The 15,558-nt window shown below is 56.9% G+C and overlaps 7 protein-coding genes across 7 annotated transcripts; 6 read left to right on the forward strand and 1 right to left on the reverse strand.

Moving 5' to 3' along the window:
• Positions 1-570: 570 nt before the first annotated feature.
• On the forward strand, positions 571-2,171 carry PG994_004151 (uncharacterized protein; the record flags this gene model as incomplete). Its single annotated transcript, XM_066855560.1, has 3 exons — positions 571-1,087; positions 1,176-1,523; positions 1,615-2,171. 3 exons carry the CDS (start codon positions 571-573, stop codon positions 2,169-2,171), a joined length of 1,422 nt encoding a protein of 473 aa, XP_066717727.1.
• A 370-nt stretch (positions 2,172-2,541) lies between these two features.
• Positions 2,542-3,861, reverse strand: PG994_004152 (F-box domain-containing protein; the record flags this gene model as incomplete). Its single annotated transcript, XM_066855561.1, has 1 exon — positions 2,542-3,861. One exon carries the CDS (start codon positions 3,859-3,861, stop codon positions 2,542-2,544), a length of 1,320 nt encoding a protein of 439 aa, XP_066717728.1.
• Positions 3,862-5,342: 1,481 nt separating this feature from the next.
• On the forward strand, positions 5,343-6,606 carry PG994_004153 (5-methyltetrahydropteroyltriglutamate- homocysteine methyltransferase; the record flags this gene model as incomplete). Its single annotated transcript, XM_066855562.1, has 3 exons — positions 5,343-5,676; positions 5,752-6,066; positions 6,137-6,606. The coding sequence occupies 3 exons, from the start codon at positions 5,343-5,345 to the stop codon at positions 6,604-6,606; spliced, it is 1,119 nt and encodes a 372-aa protein (XP_066717729.1).
• An 828-nt stretch (positions 6,607-7,434) lies between these two features.
• Positions 7,435-9,612, forward strand: PG994_004154 (uncharacterized protein; the record flags this gene model as incomplete). The annotated part of the gene is made up of 4 exons (XM_066855563.1): positions 7,435-7,875; positions 7,938-8,128; positions 8,182-8,861; positions 8,894-9,612. 4 exons carry the CDS (start codon positions 7,435-7,437, stop codon positions 9,610-9,612), a joined length of 2,031 nt encoding a protein of 676 aa, XP_066717730.1.
• Positions 9,613-10,958: 1,346 nt separating this feature from the next.
• PG994_004155 (uncharacterized protein) lies at positions 10,959-11,486 on the forward strand (the record flags this gene model as incomplete). Its single annotated transcript, XM_066855564.1, has 1 exon — positions 10,959-11,486. The coding sequence occupies one exon, from the start codon at positions 10,959-10,961 to the stop codon at positions 11,484-11,486; it is 528 nt and encodes a 175-aa protein (XP_066717731.1).
• A 1,059-nt stretch (positions 11,487-12,545) lies between these two features.
• PG994_004156 (uncharacterized protein) lies at positions 12,546-13,517 on the forward strand (the record flags this gene model as incomplete). The annotated part of the gene is made up of 1 exon (XM_066855565.1): positions 12,546-13,517. The coding sequence occupies one exon, from the start codon at positions 12,546-12,548 to the stop codon at positions 13,515-13,517; it is 972 nt and encodes a 323-aa protein (XP_066717732.1).
• A 981-nt stretch (positions 13,518-14,498) lies between these two features.
• PG994_004157 (Endo-1 4-beta-xylanase A) lies at positions 14,499-15,274 on the forward strand (the record flags this gene model as incomplete). Its single annotated transcript, XM_066855566.1, has 2 exons — positions 14,499-14,737; positions 14,860-15,274. 2 exons carry the CDS (start codon positions 14,499-14,501, stop codon positions 15,272-15,274), a joined length of 654 nt encoding a protein of 217 aa, XP_066717733.1.
• Positions 15,275-15,558: the final 284 nt, after the last annotated feature.

The raw sequence follows: 15,558 nt of genomic DNA on the forward strand, positions 1-15,558 counted from the left end.
TGTGTAGCTAGGTATGTCTACGCTGGCAACCAAATTCAGATTCGAGAACCAGACAGCTATGTTCATTCGGCGCCAAACCATGGATGATCGTCGCTCTGTTTCTCTTTCAGCCCGAAGGTGACGCCGGAGATTGCGTGCATTAGCCAAAGACCGTCCACGATATTACATCTATCACGGTCAAAGACATGAACCACTATGCCATCGCCGTAACACCGAAGGATGAACAAAAGTACTAGTAGTTTCATTTTACGACAGATGATGAGAAGCTCCTGCTTCGGCAGTAAACCGGATGCAAGATGCATCACACAACGTCGGAAACACCCCGCCGTAACATCGACAGCCCCCAACTGTGTGTGATAGGAACAACCAGACGCGGAGTTCGGGATTTGCTGACTTCCCTTCTCATGAGCTGACCGAAAGCCGGTCCGATATACACACAAGAATCATCATAAATAAGCTTTTGCCCATGAGTGGAAAGTGCTTGCCCCCCATCCGTTTAATCCATTGAACCCCTATACAGGCCCAAAAACCAGAAAGACAAGCCAACCAATCTCCCTCATCAAGCAAAAGATGACCAGCGCCAGCGCCAACGAAAGCGAGAACACACAGCTTAAGGTGCTGATCGTCGGCTCCGGCCTCGCCGGCCTAACCGCCGCGCGCGTCCTACGCGAACACCACGCCGTGACCGTGTACGAGCGCGGCGGCGCGGCAGTCGCGACGGGCGGCCAGGGCATCATCCTCGGCTGTAACGGGACCAAGGTCCTGAAGCCGCTGGGGTACGAGGGCGAGAGTGGGCGCGTGGGCGGCGTGCCGATTTATAAGTCTCGCATCTTTGACTGTCAGAACCAAATGGTCGAGGAGGCCGACATGGACCTCAGGGGCCGCTTCGGCGCCGATACGCTGTCGCAGAAGCGGTCCGACTTCCGCGACGAGCTGGTGCGGCTCGCGACTGCGCCGTCGGCAGAGTTGGGGATCGGCGGGGGGCCGGCGCGGGTGGTGTATAATAACGCGGTGGTGGGGCTGGAGCCGGAGGAGGGCGTCATCACGCTGAGCGATGGATCGACGGCGGCAGGGGACGTTGTCATAGGTAAGTGGACTGACCCTTATAGACAGAATCCTTTCGAGGAAAGAAAGAGAGAGTGACCTCCCCTTAACTAAACGACCTACCAAAACAGTCGCCGACGGAATCCACTCCCGCCTCCGCTCCACCATCGTCGGCGCAGGCGGCCCGCAGGCCCAGAAGACGGGCCATTCCGCCTACCGCGTCGCCGTCGCCGTCGACGCGGCCAACCGGGCCCTGGGCGACCTGCCGCCGCCGCTCTGGTGGCGGCCGGAGATGAGCCGGAACGCGTCCTTCTTCCTCCACGGGCCCCCCGGCAGCCGCCGCTTCGTGACGGTCTACCCGCTGCGCCGCCACACGTACTACAACCTGTCCTGCATCATGGCAACCCAAGTTTCCAGCAGGAGCGCCACTGAGTTGTGGCACGCGGACGGGGACCGCGACGAGATGCTCGATACTTTGGGTGGGACGAGGGGTTGAAACGGATTCTTGGGTAAGCTAAGTACTTGAAAACATTTCTTTCCACCTCACACTTTTCCTGCCCCCCTCCCGAGAAGCGACAACAAGATGCGACACATCTGATCCCGACGTTAGCGCGGCGACCGAGGTCAAGTCCTGGGAACTGCAAGACCTGGAGCCCCTCCCGACCTGGACGCGCGGCCGCGCCATACTGATCGGCGACGCCGCGCACGCCATGACGCCGATGCAGGGCCAGGGGGCCAACCTGAGCATCGAGGACGCCGAGGGCCTGCGGCTGCTAAACGGGAACGAAGAAGAAAACGCCACGGGGACGGCGGTTCGCCGCGACGACGTCCCCGCCATCCTGCGCCGGATCGAGAGCGTGCGGCGGCCGCGGGCGACGGCCGCGCTAGACCGCGTGCGCGACACGCAGGGCCGGCTCACGGGGCACGAGAAGGAGCTGTACGACAAGACGGACTTCTTTATGGGGTACAACGGGATCTTCGCGGCGCTGGCGGAGAAGGAGGCTGCCGAGCAGGGGGAGAGAGGTGAATGGTGGGGGCTAAAAGTTGGATTCAAGGAAGATGTCATCAACTGTCAACAGAATCGCAACTGCGGATCGGTGACGAATAACAGGAATGAAAAATCATGATGGATCGCCTTTGAAGTCCAATGAATTCGACCAAACTCCTCGAATGTATGAGTCTTCTCGCTGCATGTGACAAATTGTTACTCCCATTCATATATCGCAAGAGCAAAATAATCAAGATTATCAATAACCTCTAGAAGCCATCGTTTCAAGTACTCTAGAGCAGTCAGTTCCGGAATAACTGGCATTCGACGGCATGGATTAGCCGTCGATTGAATGGCTGGCGTTATAGTAGCAAGCGATGGCATAGCTGGCGACAATAGTAGGAAGGTGGCGATGGGACAGCCAACAACAGAATCGCCATGCAAATCCTTACCAAACAGGCTGGAAATGGTAGTTGGGCAAGAGCGCAAACCTCGCCCTCAGCAACGGGTCATCGTGAGCAGGAGAAAGGTGCGGGATAACAGCACCGCTTGGCCGCTTTGGGGTTCCCCTCCTCGTCGACTCGCACCAACACCCCCGTCGCACCCTGAACCGTCCACCCAGAAGCGGCTCGGTCAATGTACGCGTGCGCCAAGTTCCACACCTCCTTATCGTCCACAATCTCGCCGATCTCGAAGACGTTCAGCGTCTTCCAGTTGTTGTTGTTGCCGCCGACCCCGCCACCGCCGCCGCCGGGGTCGACCATCTCCCCCAGCATGTGCCGGAGCGCGGTGGTGCGCTCCATCCAGAGGTCGGCGACGTCGACATGCTTCAGGGTCTGGCGGTCCTCGAGGATGTGGTTGTTGGGGCCCGGCGTGAAGCGGACGAAGAAGCGGTCCAGCTTGGGCAGGTGGTGCACGAGCTGGCCGATGACGTGGGACGACAGCGGGAAGATGGCGATGTAGTTGAAGTCGACGACGGTCGCGGGCAGCAGCGGGGCGTTGTTCGGGTACTCGCCGGTGCCCAGCAGCGCGCTCAGCATCGACGGCGGCGACCGGAGGAAGAGTTCGTACGTCTGGTAGGCGCGGATCGAGGACCCTTCGTTCAGCAGGATCGACGTCCAGGGCCGGAGTGTCAGAAAGGGGCAGGGGGGTGCGGGCATGGCACCCTTGAATGCGGCGGCCGAGGAGGAGGCTTCTGGAGGAGGAGGTGAGACGGTCGCGCCGAAGGTACTCGCTGACAGGTCTAGACTGGAAATGCTTTTCTGGCGAGGGGCTCTGTGGGAACGTGCGAGAGACAGTATGTGGTACGGGATGTTGAAAGACCAGGCATCATCCAGAAACAGCATGCGGTTGAGGAACGCGGCCAAGGTCGCCGGCGGGGCGATAATGGTGAACCTCAGGGGGTCGATGACAGCAAACAGCCGATCCCACAGCCATTCCAGATCGGACGGGCGGATCTGGTAGGCCACCCGGGCCGCCTCGACCTGCTGGTCGGCGAAGTCCACCAGCAGCGTGAAGGTCGTCACCTGGCACTGGAGCCGGTTCCCCACCAGGAAGCGCAGCAGGGGGGCGGGGTCCAGCAGCAGGCCGTCGTCGTGCAGCGACGAGAGCGGCGGCGGCGTCGGCGGCCGCCACTGCACGTGGCGGAACAGGATCGGGAGGGCGTGGCCGCGCCAGAGCTTGTTGACCTGCGAGGCGGACTTGAGGTCCCGCGTCTCGCTCTGGAGCAGGTCGTCGCTCGGCTGCTCGTGCAGTCGGTATTCCGAGGGGGCCGGACCGACCAGGAATTCCAGGACCTCGGCTAGGATCTCACGCGGAAGCCGGTCCATGGTGGCTGCGATCACACTGGGGTGGGTGGCCGGTTCCGATATCACTGGCGGCGACGGGATAGCAAGCAGTAGATGGTAGTAGCTTTGGTGGCTCAGAAATCTGTCCGGGGTGGCAAGCTGTCCTTGTAGCCCGAGATAAAAACAATGCACTTCAACTGAGTCTAAAGATGGAGAAGAGGGACTCGATTCGGAAGATTAAGTAGTCAATTTAATTTCTAGAAGTAGTGATTTCAATATAGGTGCGATGCGCGAGAGGTAGCCATAGGATTGATCAGATTGACGAGCTTCCTCAGCCCGGCGAGTAAGTCAATGTGATGTTAGGAGGCACGTGGTTTCGCCTGTTGTGCCTCAGTGTTTTTAGTTTTTCCAGCTCTTCCAGAAGGCAGTCAGCAGCTCTATCCAGTCGACTCTACACAATGCATCGACTCTGATAATTCTGATAGAGTTCTATGCGAAAGCTCCCAGTTTGATTCGGAAAAGAGTATGACTCTCATCAGCGTATTGCCAATCTGTACTCGGGTTCGATGTTGCAGGTTTTTGCGTCTGAACAAAGCGGCCCATGAGAATGACGTCAGAGGTGGTTCACAGTCGGAAGCTTCATGTGAGCACCGCCGGCGCAACATCCCGTTCTCGGGCACTTACGAAGATTTTCCGATAGTCAAACTCGACCTCTACCTATTGGACCGAAAAAGAAAGCCCGTAGCTATGTTTGTCATTTCTCTCATAATACGGCCGGGCATACAGAACGCTACGAGAGTGCCGAAGACGGGAGCAGTCAGCCCTTTGTAATAGCCTAGGCGCGTGCGGGGTGTCGGCGCTAGTGCTATATGAAGAAGTACTGGAGCCAGAAAAGTTGGAGCTCTGCTGCTTTACCTAGCTGGCGACTGGAAGCTTCATGCAGCATTTCTTCACCGGACAGGCCAATTAGCTCTTCCACGAGGAACGATACAACGTTGGCAGTCCAGCCGAAGCCTTCCCTGGTAAAGTATACTGACCAATTCAACCGTGAAAAACCAAACATCATCTACATTGAATGCCTCAGACAGCCCAGACATTGGTTGTTAACACATCATGAGGACTCACTTACTATTGAATACACGATGTACCTCCTACTCGAAGTGCTTGCAACCTACCCCTCAAGCCTTCTTGGCCCCCCACAGCCGACTACTGCAAGCTGCTCGTCTCAGAATGGGGGCTCCTCAGACGGGTCAGGGTAATGATGCTAGCCGAATTGTGGCAACTCCCCACTTGTTGAGTCGCGGTGCGGGAGAGAGGAATGATGCAGTGATAGGGATTTGCGAGATATAAGTGATAAGGGCGTGCTTGCCATGGGCCGCCTCTACTTATTAGCATGTCTTCTTTCTGTTCGTCCTACGACCTCTTGACATGCCAGGAAAGAACTAGCCCCCAACGACATCATACACATTCTCTTCTCACAGCACCTGGTCAGAACTAGGTAACCTCGTCTCGCCCCCAAAGTCATGGCGACGACCAACAAGCAGCGTCCTCCCTTCCGAGCGGAGCACCTGGGCTCTCTCCTCCGGCCCAAGGAGATCACCGACAAGCGTATCGCGCTCGACAACGCCAAAGCCCTGGAGATTGTCCAGGACAAGGAGCTCCACGATCTCGAGGACAAGGCCATCAATGAGATTGTCAAGGTCCAGCTAGATCTAGGCTTCCACGCCATCGGTGACGGTGAATATCGCCGCCATCAGTTCTGGGGGACATTTTTCCCCAACCTGGAGGGCTTTGAGGAGATTCCCAACCCTGACTGGGACATGTTCCGTCTCTATGTCCCTGACACTGCCGCTTTCAGTAAGTTGACCTCATATGGCGAGTGGCAAGCGGCAATGTGGATACTGGAGACTCTATTCTGACCACCGCCGGTAGCTGAGACCGGCCACAAGCCCGGTGAGACGATTGTATGCACGGGAAAGATCAAGCATGTCGGATCCTCCTATATGAAGGACTGGGAGTACCTGAAGAAGCTGGTGCCCGCAGACCGGGTCAAGGAGCTGAAGATCACGCTGGCCGCGCCCGAGTGGTACCACCTGCGGTACAAGAAGGGCAAGGCGTACCCCCAGGAGGTGTATGCCAATGACGCCGAGTACTTTGCCGACATCGCCGCCGCCTACCGGGCCGAGCTCCAGACGCTGTATGACGCGGGCTGCCGCAACGTCACCATCGACGACCCCAACCTTGCTTGTGAGTAGTCCCTTCTGGCTCTGCGACGAACGAAAGTGGCTGACGTATATCAGACTTCTGCTCCGAGAAGATGCTGGCGGGCTTCAAGGAGGACGGCGAGGACGCCGAGGCGCTGCTGGACTCGTACGTGACGCTGTACAACGACTGCCTCAGCGGGCGCCCGCGGACATGCACGTGGGCATCCACCTGTGCCGCGGCAACTTCGCGTACAGCAAGCACTTCAGCGAGGGCGGCTACGACCGCATCGCGACCAAGCTGTTTAACGGCATCAGCGCCGACACGTACTTCCTCGAGTACGACACGGCGCGCGCGGGCACGTTCGAGCCGCTCAAGCACCTGCCCAAGCACAAGAACGTCGTGCTGGGCGTCATCACCAGCAAGTTCCCCGAACTCGAGGATATCACGCAGCTGAAGGAGCGCGTCTACGAGGCTGCCGACGTCGTTGCCAGCGGCGCGGGGCAGACGCGCGAGGAGGCGCTGAAGCGGCTGGGGTCAGTCCGCAGTGCGGGTTCGCGAGCCATCATCTGGGCAATGCGGTGACGCGCGAGGACATGATTGCCAAACTCAAGCTGGTGCGGGAGCTGGCCGACTCCATCTGGCCCGGCGAGCCTTGATTGATTGATCTTACATACTTCAGTATATTAGCCTGTCTGGCTGGTGGCTGATGGTTTTATGAAGCGCTTGCTGCACTATTTTCCAGCCATTGAATGTTCTTTGCCCCACAGCTCCATAGCATAGCAATTGGCAGCGTTCGAAATGTCGGTCAGGTCATCCATCTACTACTTCACCTGCTTAAGCACTTGGCTCATGTCTCTGTTTTCGTGTATCCTTCTAACATAACCCGCGTGTCACATTTGTGCACGAAATATGCGTCGTTTACAGTTGGAGGAGGCTATGGTTGGCCGATGCTTCCGATGCATTGATGAGCTGTCCTAACCTTACAGTTAGTTGTCCTGATGCGATGGGTCGCTCCGATCAAGCATGCCGCAATCACACTGCATCTGCGTCGCCATCTCCATGTTTCTCATTGATCGTTTTGCCTCTGCCTTGCAGTTGAATTACGGATGCGCTTAGATAAAAGTAAGAATGTTTCATCAACTCAGTGCCTGTTGTTTTCCCTGTTCCTGTTTCAATGCAAGGAGGGTGAGAGACAACAGCAAGCACTGCCCCGCCATCAATCATGCCCATCCATGCCCCTCCTCAGCCCCTGTAGGCCAGCGATTCGGCGGGGCAGTTCAGCTCACTTTCCCGGTTGATCAAACTGTGTTCCACCGCCCACCAACCAACCCGACTCCTTACACATTCACCCCCAACTTGCATTCTTACTGTGCCTTCGACCTTCATTGGTATACTCCCTTCCCCTTCACGATGCGCGAAAAGATAGAGCCTCCCCCGAACGAGTCACAAACCTACAGCTCTGGCAACACCAGCGGGCCCCCGGATCTGCGGCTGGTCCACTACAATGATGTCTACCACATCGATGCGTCCTCGGCCGAGCCCGTGGGCGGCGCCGCTCGCTTCATATCCCTGATGGAGCACTACCGGCATGACGACAAGTTCAAGGGGCAGTCGGACCTGATCACCCTGTTTTCCGGGGATGCATTCAATCCGAGTCTGGAGAGTTCCATCACCAAAGGTCAGCTGAAAGTCTATTGTCATTTCACGGGTTACCCTGCAAATCCGGCCCACCGCTACTTGGGATCTTCACCCGGTGGCGGCCAAGACGACACGCATGCTGACAAACACCTCGTAGGAACTCATATGGTACCTATTCTGAATAACATAGGAACGGATGCTGCAGCACTTGGGGTATGTTTACATAATACAATATCTAAGCCTTGTGGGTTTAGACTCATTACTGACCGTCGTAGAATCACGATCTGGACTTCGGAGTGCGCCAGTTTCGCTACCTGGCATCCAAATGCAAGTTCCCGTGGCTCGTCGCCAACATTCTGGACCCTGCGCTAGGAGAGAATGTGCCGATTGGCAATTGCAAGCGGACGCAAATCATCACCTCGTCCAACGGTATCAAGATCGGTCTCATTGGCTTGGGTGAGCGGGAGTGGCTGGAGACCATTAATAGTCTTCCCCCAACCTCATCTACAAATCCGCCAGCGAGACCGCCAAGGAGCTGGTCCCCCAGCTGCGCGAGGAGGGCGCCGAGATCGTCATCGCCATCACGCACATGCGCGAGCCCAACGACAACAAGCTGGCCGAGCAGACCGACGGCCTCATCGACGTCATCCTCGGCGGCCACGACCACTACTACAGCCACAGCCTCATCAAGGGCACCCACGTGCTCCGGTCCGGCACCGACTTCAAGCAGCTGTCCTACCTGGAGGCCCGGCGCCGGGCCGACGACCCGGAGAAGCGCTGGGACGTCGACATCACCCGGCGCGACGTCACCTCGGCCATCCCCAAGCACGAGGAGACCGTGAAGCTGGTGGAGAAGCTGACGTCCAGCCTCAACGCGACGCTCCAGAAGCCCGTCGGCTACACCGCGGCCCCGCTTGATGCCCGGTTTAGGACGGTCCGGCTGCGGGAGAGCAACCTCGGGAACTTCGTGTGCGACATCATGCGCCACTACTACTCCGGAGACTGCTGCATAATGGCGTCAGGCACCATCCGTGGCGACCAAGTGTATGTCCCAGGCCCTCTCCTGATGAAGGATATCATGAACTGCTTCCCCTTCGAGGACCCCGTCGTGGTGATCAAGGCGAGCGGGAAGAACATCTGGCTCGCGCTGGAGAACAGCGTGTCGCAGTTCCCCGCGCTCGAGGGGGCGCTTCCCGCAGGTCTCCAACATCGAGTTCTCCTTCGACTCTAGCAAGCCCGCGGGGAGACCGCATCGTGTCGGCCACGATCGGTGGCGCGCCCATCGACATGGAGCGGAAATACGTCCTGGTCACGCGGGGCTACATGGGCCGCGGCAAAGACGGCTACGACAGCCTCCTGATAGAGTCGGAGGGGGGCGAGTGCGAGGAGGTGGTCTCGGAGGAGAACGGGATCCTCATCTCCATGATGCTGCGGCAGTACTTCCTGTCGCTGCGCGTCATGGGCAAGTGGAAGAACTGGGGCAACGCCATCAACCGGCACTGGGACAACGTGTCGAGCAAGGTCAGCACGTCGCACCCGCACATTGCGCCGCCGGTGGGCCAGCACCAGCAGCAGCAGCAGCAGCACAGACCGACGAGCAGCGCGTCCGCGGCGAGCAACAACAAGCAGCAACGCGAACGCGGTTGGGACAACTGGACGCCGGAGAAGCTGCGGTCGCGCCGGGCCAGCGTGGGGATGCGCGAAGAGGAAGAGACGGATACCGAGACGGATGGCGGCGACCACGCGGCGGAGCAGCACGAGGTCGAGGACATCGACAAGGAGCTGCAGATCATGCGCCGCGTGGTCCGGAAGTGGAGCCGCGTGGCCGGGGTCCAGTGCCGCGTCGGCGACGAGCTGAAGGAGGGCGAGTTCGAGATTGACTGGACCAAGGCCATTGCGCCTCGGATTGAGGGCCGCATCGTCATGGTCGGCGGGGAGATGCCGAAATGAAAGCGGCGGTGAGGATGAAGGCAGGGAAAAAAGAAAGGATAGACGTTACACATACCTACTTAGAGAGCCTACGAAGAAGAATAATCCAGGGTCTGTTCCCAAGTCGCAAGGATCGAAGTTGTCGGCGTTTGTTGTTTGCATACTTCGGTGACGCCGGTGATCTTTGTTGAGTCTTCCAGCAAACAACAAATAAGGCTGCTTTTAGACTTAGACTTAGAGCTCGTGATACATTCCCACGGGCGCCCCGCAATACGTATGGGAATGGAAGGTTGCTTGTTCCTTCCATCTTCTCTTCCCTTCAGTCGACCAACGGCCGAGTCTCATTCACCGCCCACCTTGTACCACAGGATCATGAAACAAGACCTGCAAGTGCAGGCGAGCCGCACCATCTAACATAGCACACGTGTGACTTTAGCCGATGTCGACGTCGTACGAGCACCAACAGATGGGGCTCATCACGGGAGGGTGCATGCATGCATGTGCTGGGGCTGGCGGAAACCACACGCTTTGCCGCGAGCTTTCGACCTTTGCTTCTGTGTCTGGGTAGGTACAAACGGACGGGATATTGTCTTCCCTACCTCTTCTTCGAAGACGCAATCGAGGGCCCTGGTTCTTGCTGGGTATGCATGTCTCGGGACTGGGATGTTTGAGGTGGTCTTGCTCTTCTTCGCTTCTTCGCTGCTTCTCTACTCCCTTCTCTATTCGCCTTCTTCTTCGTCTTCGTCGTCTTCTTCTTCTTCTCCTGCTCATCCGTGTTGGTAGATTTCCAGATCTGCTTTTGGGGTTGCGCGTAGAAACAGTCCTCTGATTCCCTTTTTTTCTCGTTCAGATTAAGTTAAAGAGAAGAGTAATTGATAATCGTTTTCGATGCTGTGCAAGTGAGAAAGACAAAAGGGCTGGGATAAAACCAACACCACACGAAGAAATGACCCACCAACAGCCGACAGCCGATTTTGGCGCTGGAGATGGATACTGGGTGACGACAGATGAACAGGAGGAGGAGGAGGAGGTTACGACAAACGCTGAAGCCTTGGTTGAGCAAGCGAAGATTATTGTTGTGAAAGCGAGACAAGTTTTCGCCGGGAGGAGTGATACTATCAACCTGGTGAGCACAAGAAACCGGCCCACCTTCTGACCACTCTTTACTCCCAAGAGAAAATATGGTGTCTTTTCGGTTCAGTACGCTGATTACAAGCCATGCAGATGCAGCAGCTTACATCCGAGATCACTTCCCCTCGCCATTCCCCCAGGGGACCCCGAACACGCTCATAACAGCACCAGCACCGACCGCAACCACCTCCAAACTAATACTACCGCCAGCACATACAGGAGGAGGAACTACCACCATGACGTCCTCCTCAGTAGCCCTGGCTCGGAGCATGATCTCGTCGCCACCGTCCCGCGATCACAGCACGACGGCGATGACGACCCCGACGACGACAGCGACCACGGTAGGCGGGTCCAGCGGTTCGGATGAAGGTGTTGATGGCAGTGACAATGCGGAAAGCGGCCTCAGCACGGCGGCCGCGGCGGGCATCGGCGTCGGCTCCACGGTCGGCGGCGTGCTGCTGCTGATCCTGGTCGGGTGGTTCGTGCAGCGGCGCAAGCGGCTGGCGCCCACGGCGAGCCGGGCCTACGACCGGCCCCTGAAGGACGACGATCTGGTGGCGGCAGGGGGGAAGCGGCGGATGCTGGTGGGGGGATGGAGATGTCGGCTTCGGGTACTACCCACGCTGCTGCTGCTCGCAAGTCTGGTGGAGGAGGGGCGGTTGTCATGGCGGAGGATCGGGTTTGAGGGGGAAGGGGGGAAGGGAAAGGGGGACGGGCCGAGAGGGTCAGTGATGCTAATTATCAGCATCTTTCGGGCGGTTTAGATATTCGTACACTTAGCTAAGAAGATCTCATTAATAGTATAACTGGATCCGATGTTTTTATCTTGAGGCAGAAGCTTCATTGCGTCTCACATATAGTGGTAGAATAATTAACGTACCAGAGCAAATCCAACGGAGTTCAAGTTTGGCGCAGGAGAGTTCGTCTTGCAAAGGCTCGGTGATTGCTTGATAAACTTGCTTTTACATCCGGTTCCAGCGATGGTCATCAAGTAATCCTTTTCTTCTTCCCTTTTTTTTTTTTTCCCTTTTCCCTTTTTTTTTCCCTTTTTCCCTTTTTCTTTTTCTCTCTCTCTCTTCACGATTTAGAAGGGAAAGTCCAGTCTGGTCCTTAGAGCTGACTGTGGACCCTCTAGCAAACACCCTGCCCCTCTCGTACCCACCTGGCCTGGAGTTTCTCACTTCTGTTCTGGTGGCTCTCCCGTCTCGGTCGCCATGGCGCCAAAGTGACGTCTAGCTGGAGATACTCCTATATCAGTGCCTTGCCAGTCAGTGCAGCTACCCTTCTTGTGTACTACGTCGGATGGGTAAGGTAAAGGCGTCCTATTCAAGTAGCGAAGTAAGTTATCGCTCAAGCCACAGTTAGAGTAAAGAGGGTATCCCTCTTCGCCACCTGTATCGCCGACCAACCAATATCCCACCACCTGGAAGGGGTGCCTTTATTTCTGCCTGAAACGTCGTATGATGGGTGTTGTCCACAGTCACCCCATGCATATCGTTCCACGTAGGAGACCTATCCGGAGTGAACTCTCTTTACGGCTGACAAATACATTACGATTTGTTATCTCTAGGTATAAGTGCTTTTGGTGGTAACCCCAGTGAATCCGGGATCAGTATCCACTTATACCAAAAGTCCCCGAACTAAGTGGCCATGCCCAAATATATATAAGCAAGCTGCCACCTCGAAGAGGGTTGTTCCTAGCTCAAGACACCTCGAGTGATGCCAAGAATTCACTTGTTTCTCGCAGTTGCTGATGCTCAACTGTCTATTGATCAATTTTGCCCCCTTTTCCGACTGATAGATCCAGTATTAACCCAGCCAACATGAAAGGCGGAGGGTACTTCACCGCCGTAGACGGCATCGACATCTACTACAGTGTAGAAGGCCCTGACGACGGGATACCGGTCTTGCTCCTACACGGATGGGTCTGCGACCAAACCGACTGGGCGTTCCAGATCCCCTTCCTCCTGTCTCTCGGCTTCCGGGTCATCGGCATGGACTACCGCGGCCACGGCCACAGCTCTGTGACGGACGCTGTCACCAAGTTCGACCCCGTGACCCTGGCCGAGGACGCCGCCGCCCTGCTCGCGCATCTCGGCGTCCACCACGGTAGCAGCAGCAACCGTGATAATAACGGCACCCACCACCACCACCAACAACAAGCCATCGTCATGGGCCACAGCCTGGGCGGCGTAGTCGCCCACCAACTCGCCCAGCGCCACGGCTACCTGGTCCGCGGCACCGTCCTGGTCGACGCGGCCTACACCATGACGCCCCCGATGATGGACCACGTCGTCGCGCGGCTGGACGCGGCGGACCCGCCCGACCGGGCGGCCGTGGCGGCGACCGACTTCTTCAGCGCGTCCGGCCTGTACGCGGCCGACCACGGGACGCCCGCGTGGCTGGCGCCCGCGCACCAGCGGCGGGCGTGGGTCGTGGCGCCGCGCGTCGTGGTCGAGACGTTCAAGCAGCTGCGGGCGCACCTGGGCGAGTCCGGGGCCGCGTACCGGACCCGAACAACAACAATAACTCCAGGAGGGGACGGTGGCGGTGGCGGTGAGGACAGCAACAACAAAAGGAAAATAATGGTTCCTCGGCTCGTGACGTGTGCGGTAGAGTCCAGTGCGGAGATTGAACGGCAGGCGGGGATGGATGAGCGGGTGGATAGGGTGGAAGTGATTCCGGCCGGTCACTTGCATCATATCATTGAGCCGGACCGGTTCAACGGCGTGTTGAAGGAGTGGTTGGTGGCGAGGCAATGGGTGAAGCAAACCAATGGCACCAAGACGGAATGAATCGTGGAAGAAATGAATCAGCAATAAATGGGCCCTCTTCCCCGTTGGGTTGTCGGTACTCGAGGCTACCACATCATGAGCATAGAATATGCTTTCCCTATAGTGGCTGTCCGTAGTTCTTGGTGAGGCCTACTAATATCGATGTTTGGATATCCTTTCTGATGCCTCCCGTAGTATCACAAAGATACATCGTATTGAGTACATGCAGTAGTGGGTGTTATTTGAATGCACTGTAAGTATGGAATATTTGATTTTGACTAATCCCCGCTGGTCATGTTTCTGCTATCAACTCGGTCAGAGGGATGTCTAGTATATGCCTACCTTACATAAGTGATTAGCCGGATGCACAGATATTGCTCGTGGTTCTAGAAGGTATGGGTACCACACAATAAGATAAGCATAATCACATTTATCCGTTCCTTTTATATACATCAAGTTTCCACCGAAGCTCAGTGGTTGTTGCCTCAAATATTACTGGCTCCGCGGCAAGAGTGACCAACGGCTATCCAGCTTGATCTAATTCCATCGAGATATTGTACCTCGGGTACCTGGAGGATGATTAGATCTTGAAAGTCACATCTCGAGTGCCATTTATATTACACTGCCAGAGCTCCGTCACATTTCGGTACCCCGCAAAATCCCATTGGCTGGGCCAGAAAGGGGGGAGAACAATCAAAATAGATTGGCCCCATCTTCCGAATCAACAAAATTGCACAGGCGTTCGGCAGTGTTGGCACACACGTCGAAACATGCCGTGAGCTGAAACCCTACGGCTAAATTCGAACGCCAAGATCTGGGGCACTTTGAGACGGCCGCAGCCATAAGCATCTATAAATATCTATATATGAGTGAGTGAGCTCGGGTAAGTGACGGGAGGATGTGGACTCCATCACGGCAACCGAACCAGAAGACGAATTATTCGCGCATAGGCCCTCTATCATCCACAAGCTCCTCGTCGACTAATCTATCCATCGAACCAATATGAAGATCACCTCTCTCGTAGCGGCGGCCACCTCGCTGGTCCTGGGCGTACTCGGCGCCCCGACAAGCCTTGACCACATCAGCGACGTGATGGCGCGCCAGGGCTACACCTTCTCGTCGTGGTCGGAGGGCGGCATCAACTACCGCTGCAACAACGGCCCCGGTGGATCCTACACGGTGGACTGGTCCGGGCCCGGGGGGTTCGTCTGCGGCAAAGGCTGGGGCCGAGGTGGAGCTAGGTAGGTAGACCTCTGTCTGCCATTTCCCCATTTCAGCGCTCGACCACTGCTGTCATCTTTTCAGACGAAACACCACTACCATTTACCGTGACTAATCATTTCACGGAGCCACCTACCGGCAGATCCGTGCAATACAGCGGCACGTACAAGCCGCAAGGCCCCGGCTACCTCGCCCTCTACGGCTGGACGCGGAACCCGCTGATCGAGTACTACGTGGTGGACGCGCACGGGGACCTGGCGCCGAACGAGGTGTGGACGGCCAAGGGCAACTTCACGTCGGACGGCGGCAGCTACACGATCTATACGTCGACGCGCGTGAACCAGCCGAGCATCGTGGGGACGGCGACGTTCCAGCAGTTCTGGTCGGTGCGGGCCGAGCCGCGCGTCGGCGGCACCATCACGACCGGCAACCACTACGCCGAGTGGGCCCGGCACGGCATGAACCTGGGGCAGCACGACTACATGATCCTGGCGACCGAGGGGTACACCAGCAAGGGCAAGCAGAGCAGCGGGTCGTCCAGCATCACCGTGTCGTAGAGTCTGGGGGGGAAAGCGGGCTGAGGGTTTTAGGTTGATTGATGGGATAAGATCTGTCGATCAACTGGGTCCAATGAAGAGGGAGCGTAGCAAACGAGAATGGATGTTGCAAATGAGGGGAAGATGGGGAAAGGGGCAAGTTCACTTATGCTGAAACTAAAGCCAAGGAATGAAAGAGGAAATCGCTGCAGCTTTCCGTTGTTGGTTTTGCTGATCTTCATGTTGTTTGTGTAAATAACTTGAGCACTTTCGTGTTTGTTTTTCTCAAACAATATTTGCCTCCT

The sequence above is a fragment of the Apiospora phragmitis genome (assembly GCF_038363925.1).
Source record: "Apiospora phragmitis strain CBS 135458 chromosome Unknown utg000005l:1.0-4161743.0:1.0-4166827.0, whole genome shotgun sequence".
Lineage (NCBI taxonomy): Eukaryota > Fungi > Ascomycota > Sordariomycetes > Amphisphaeriales > Apiosporaceae > Apiospora > Apiospora phragmitis.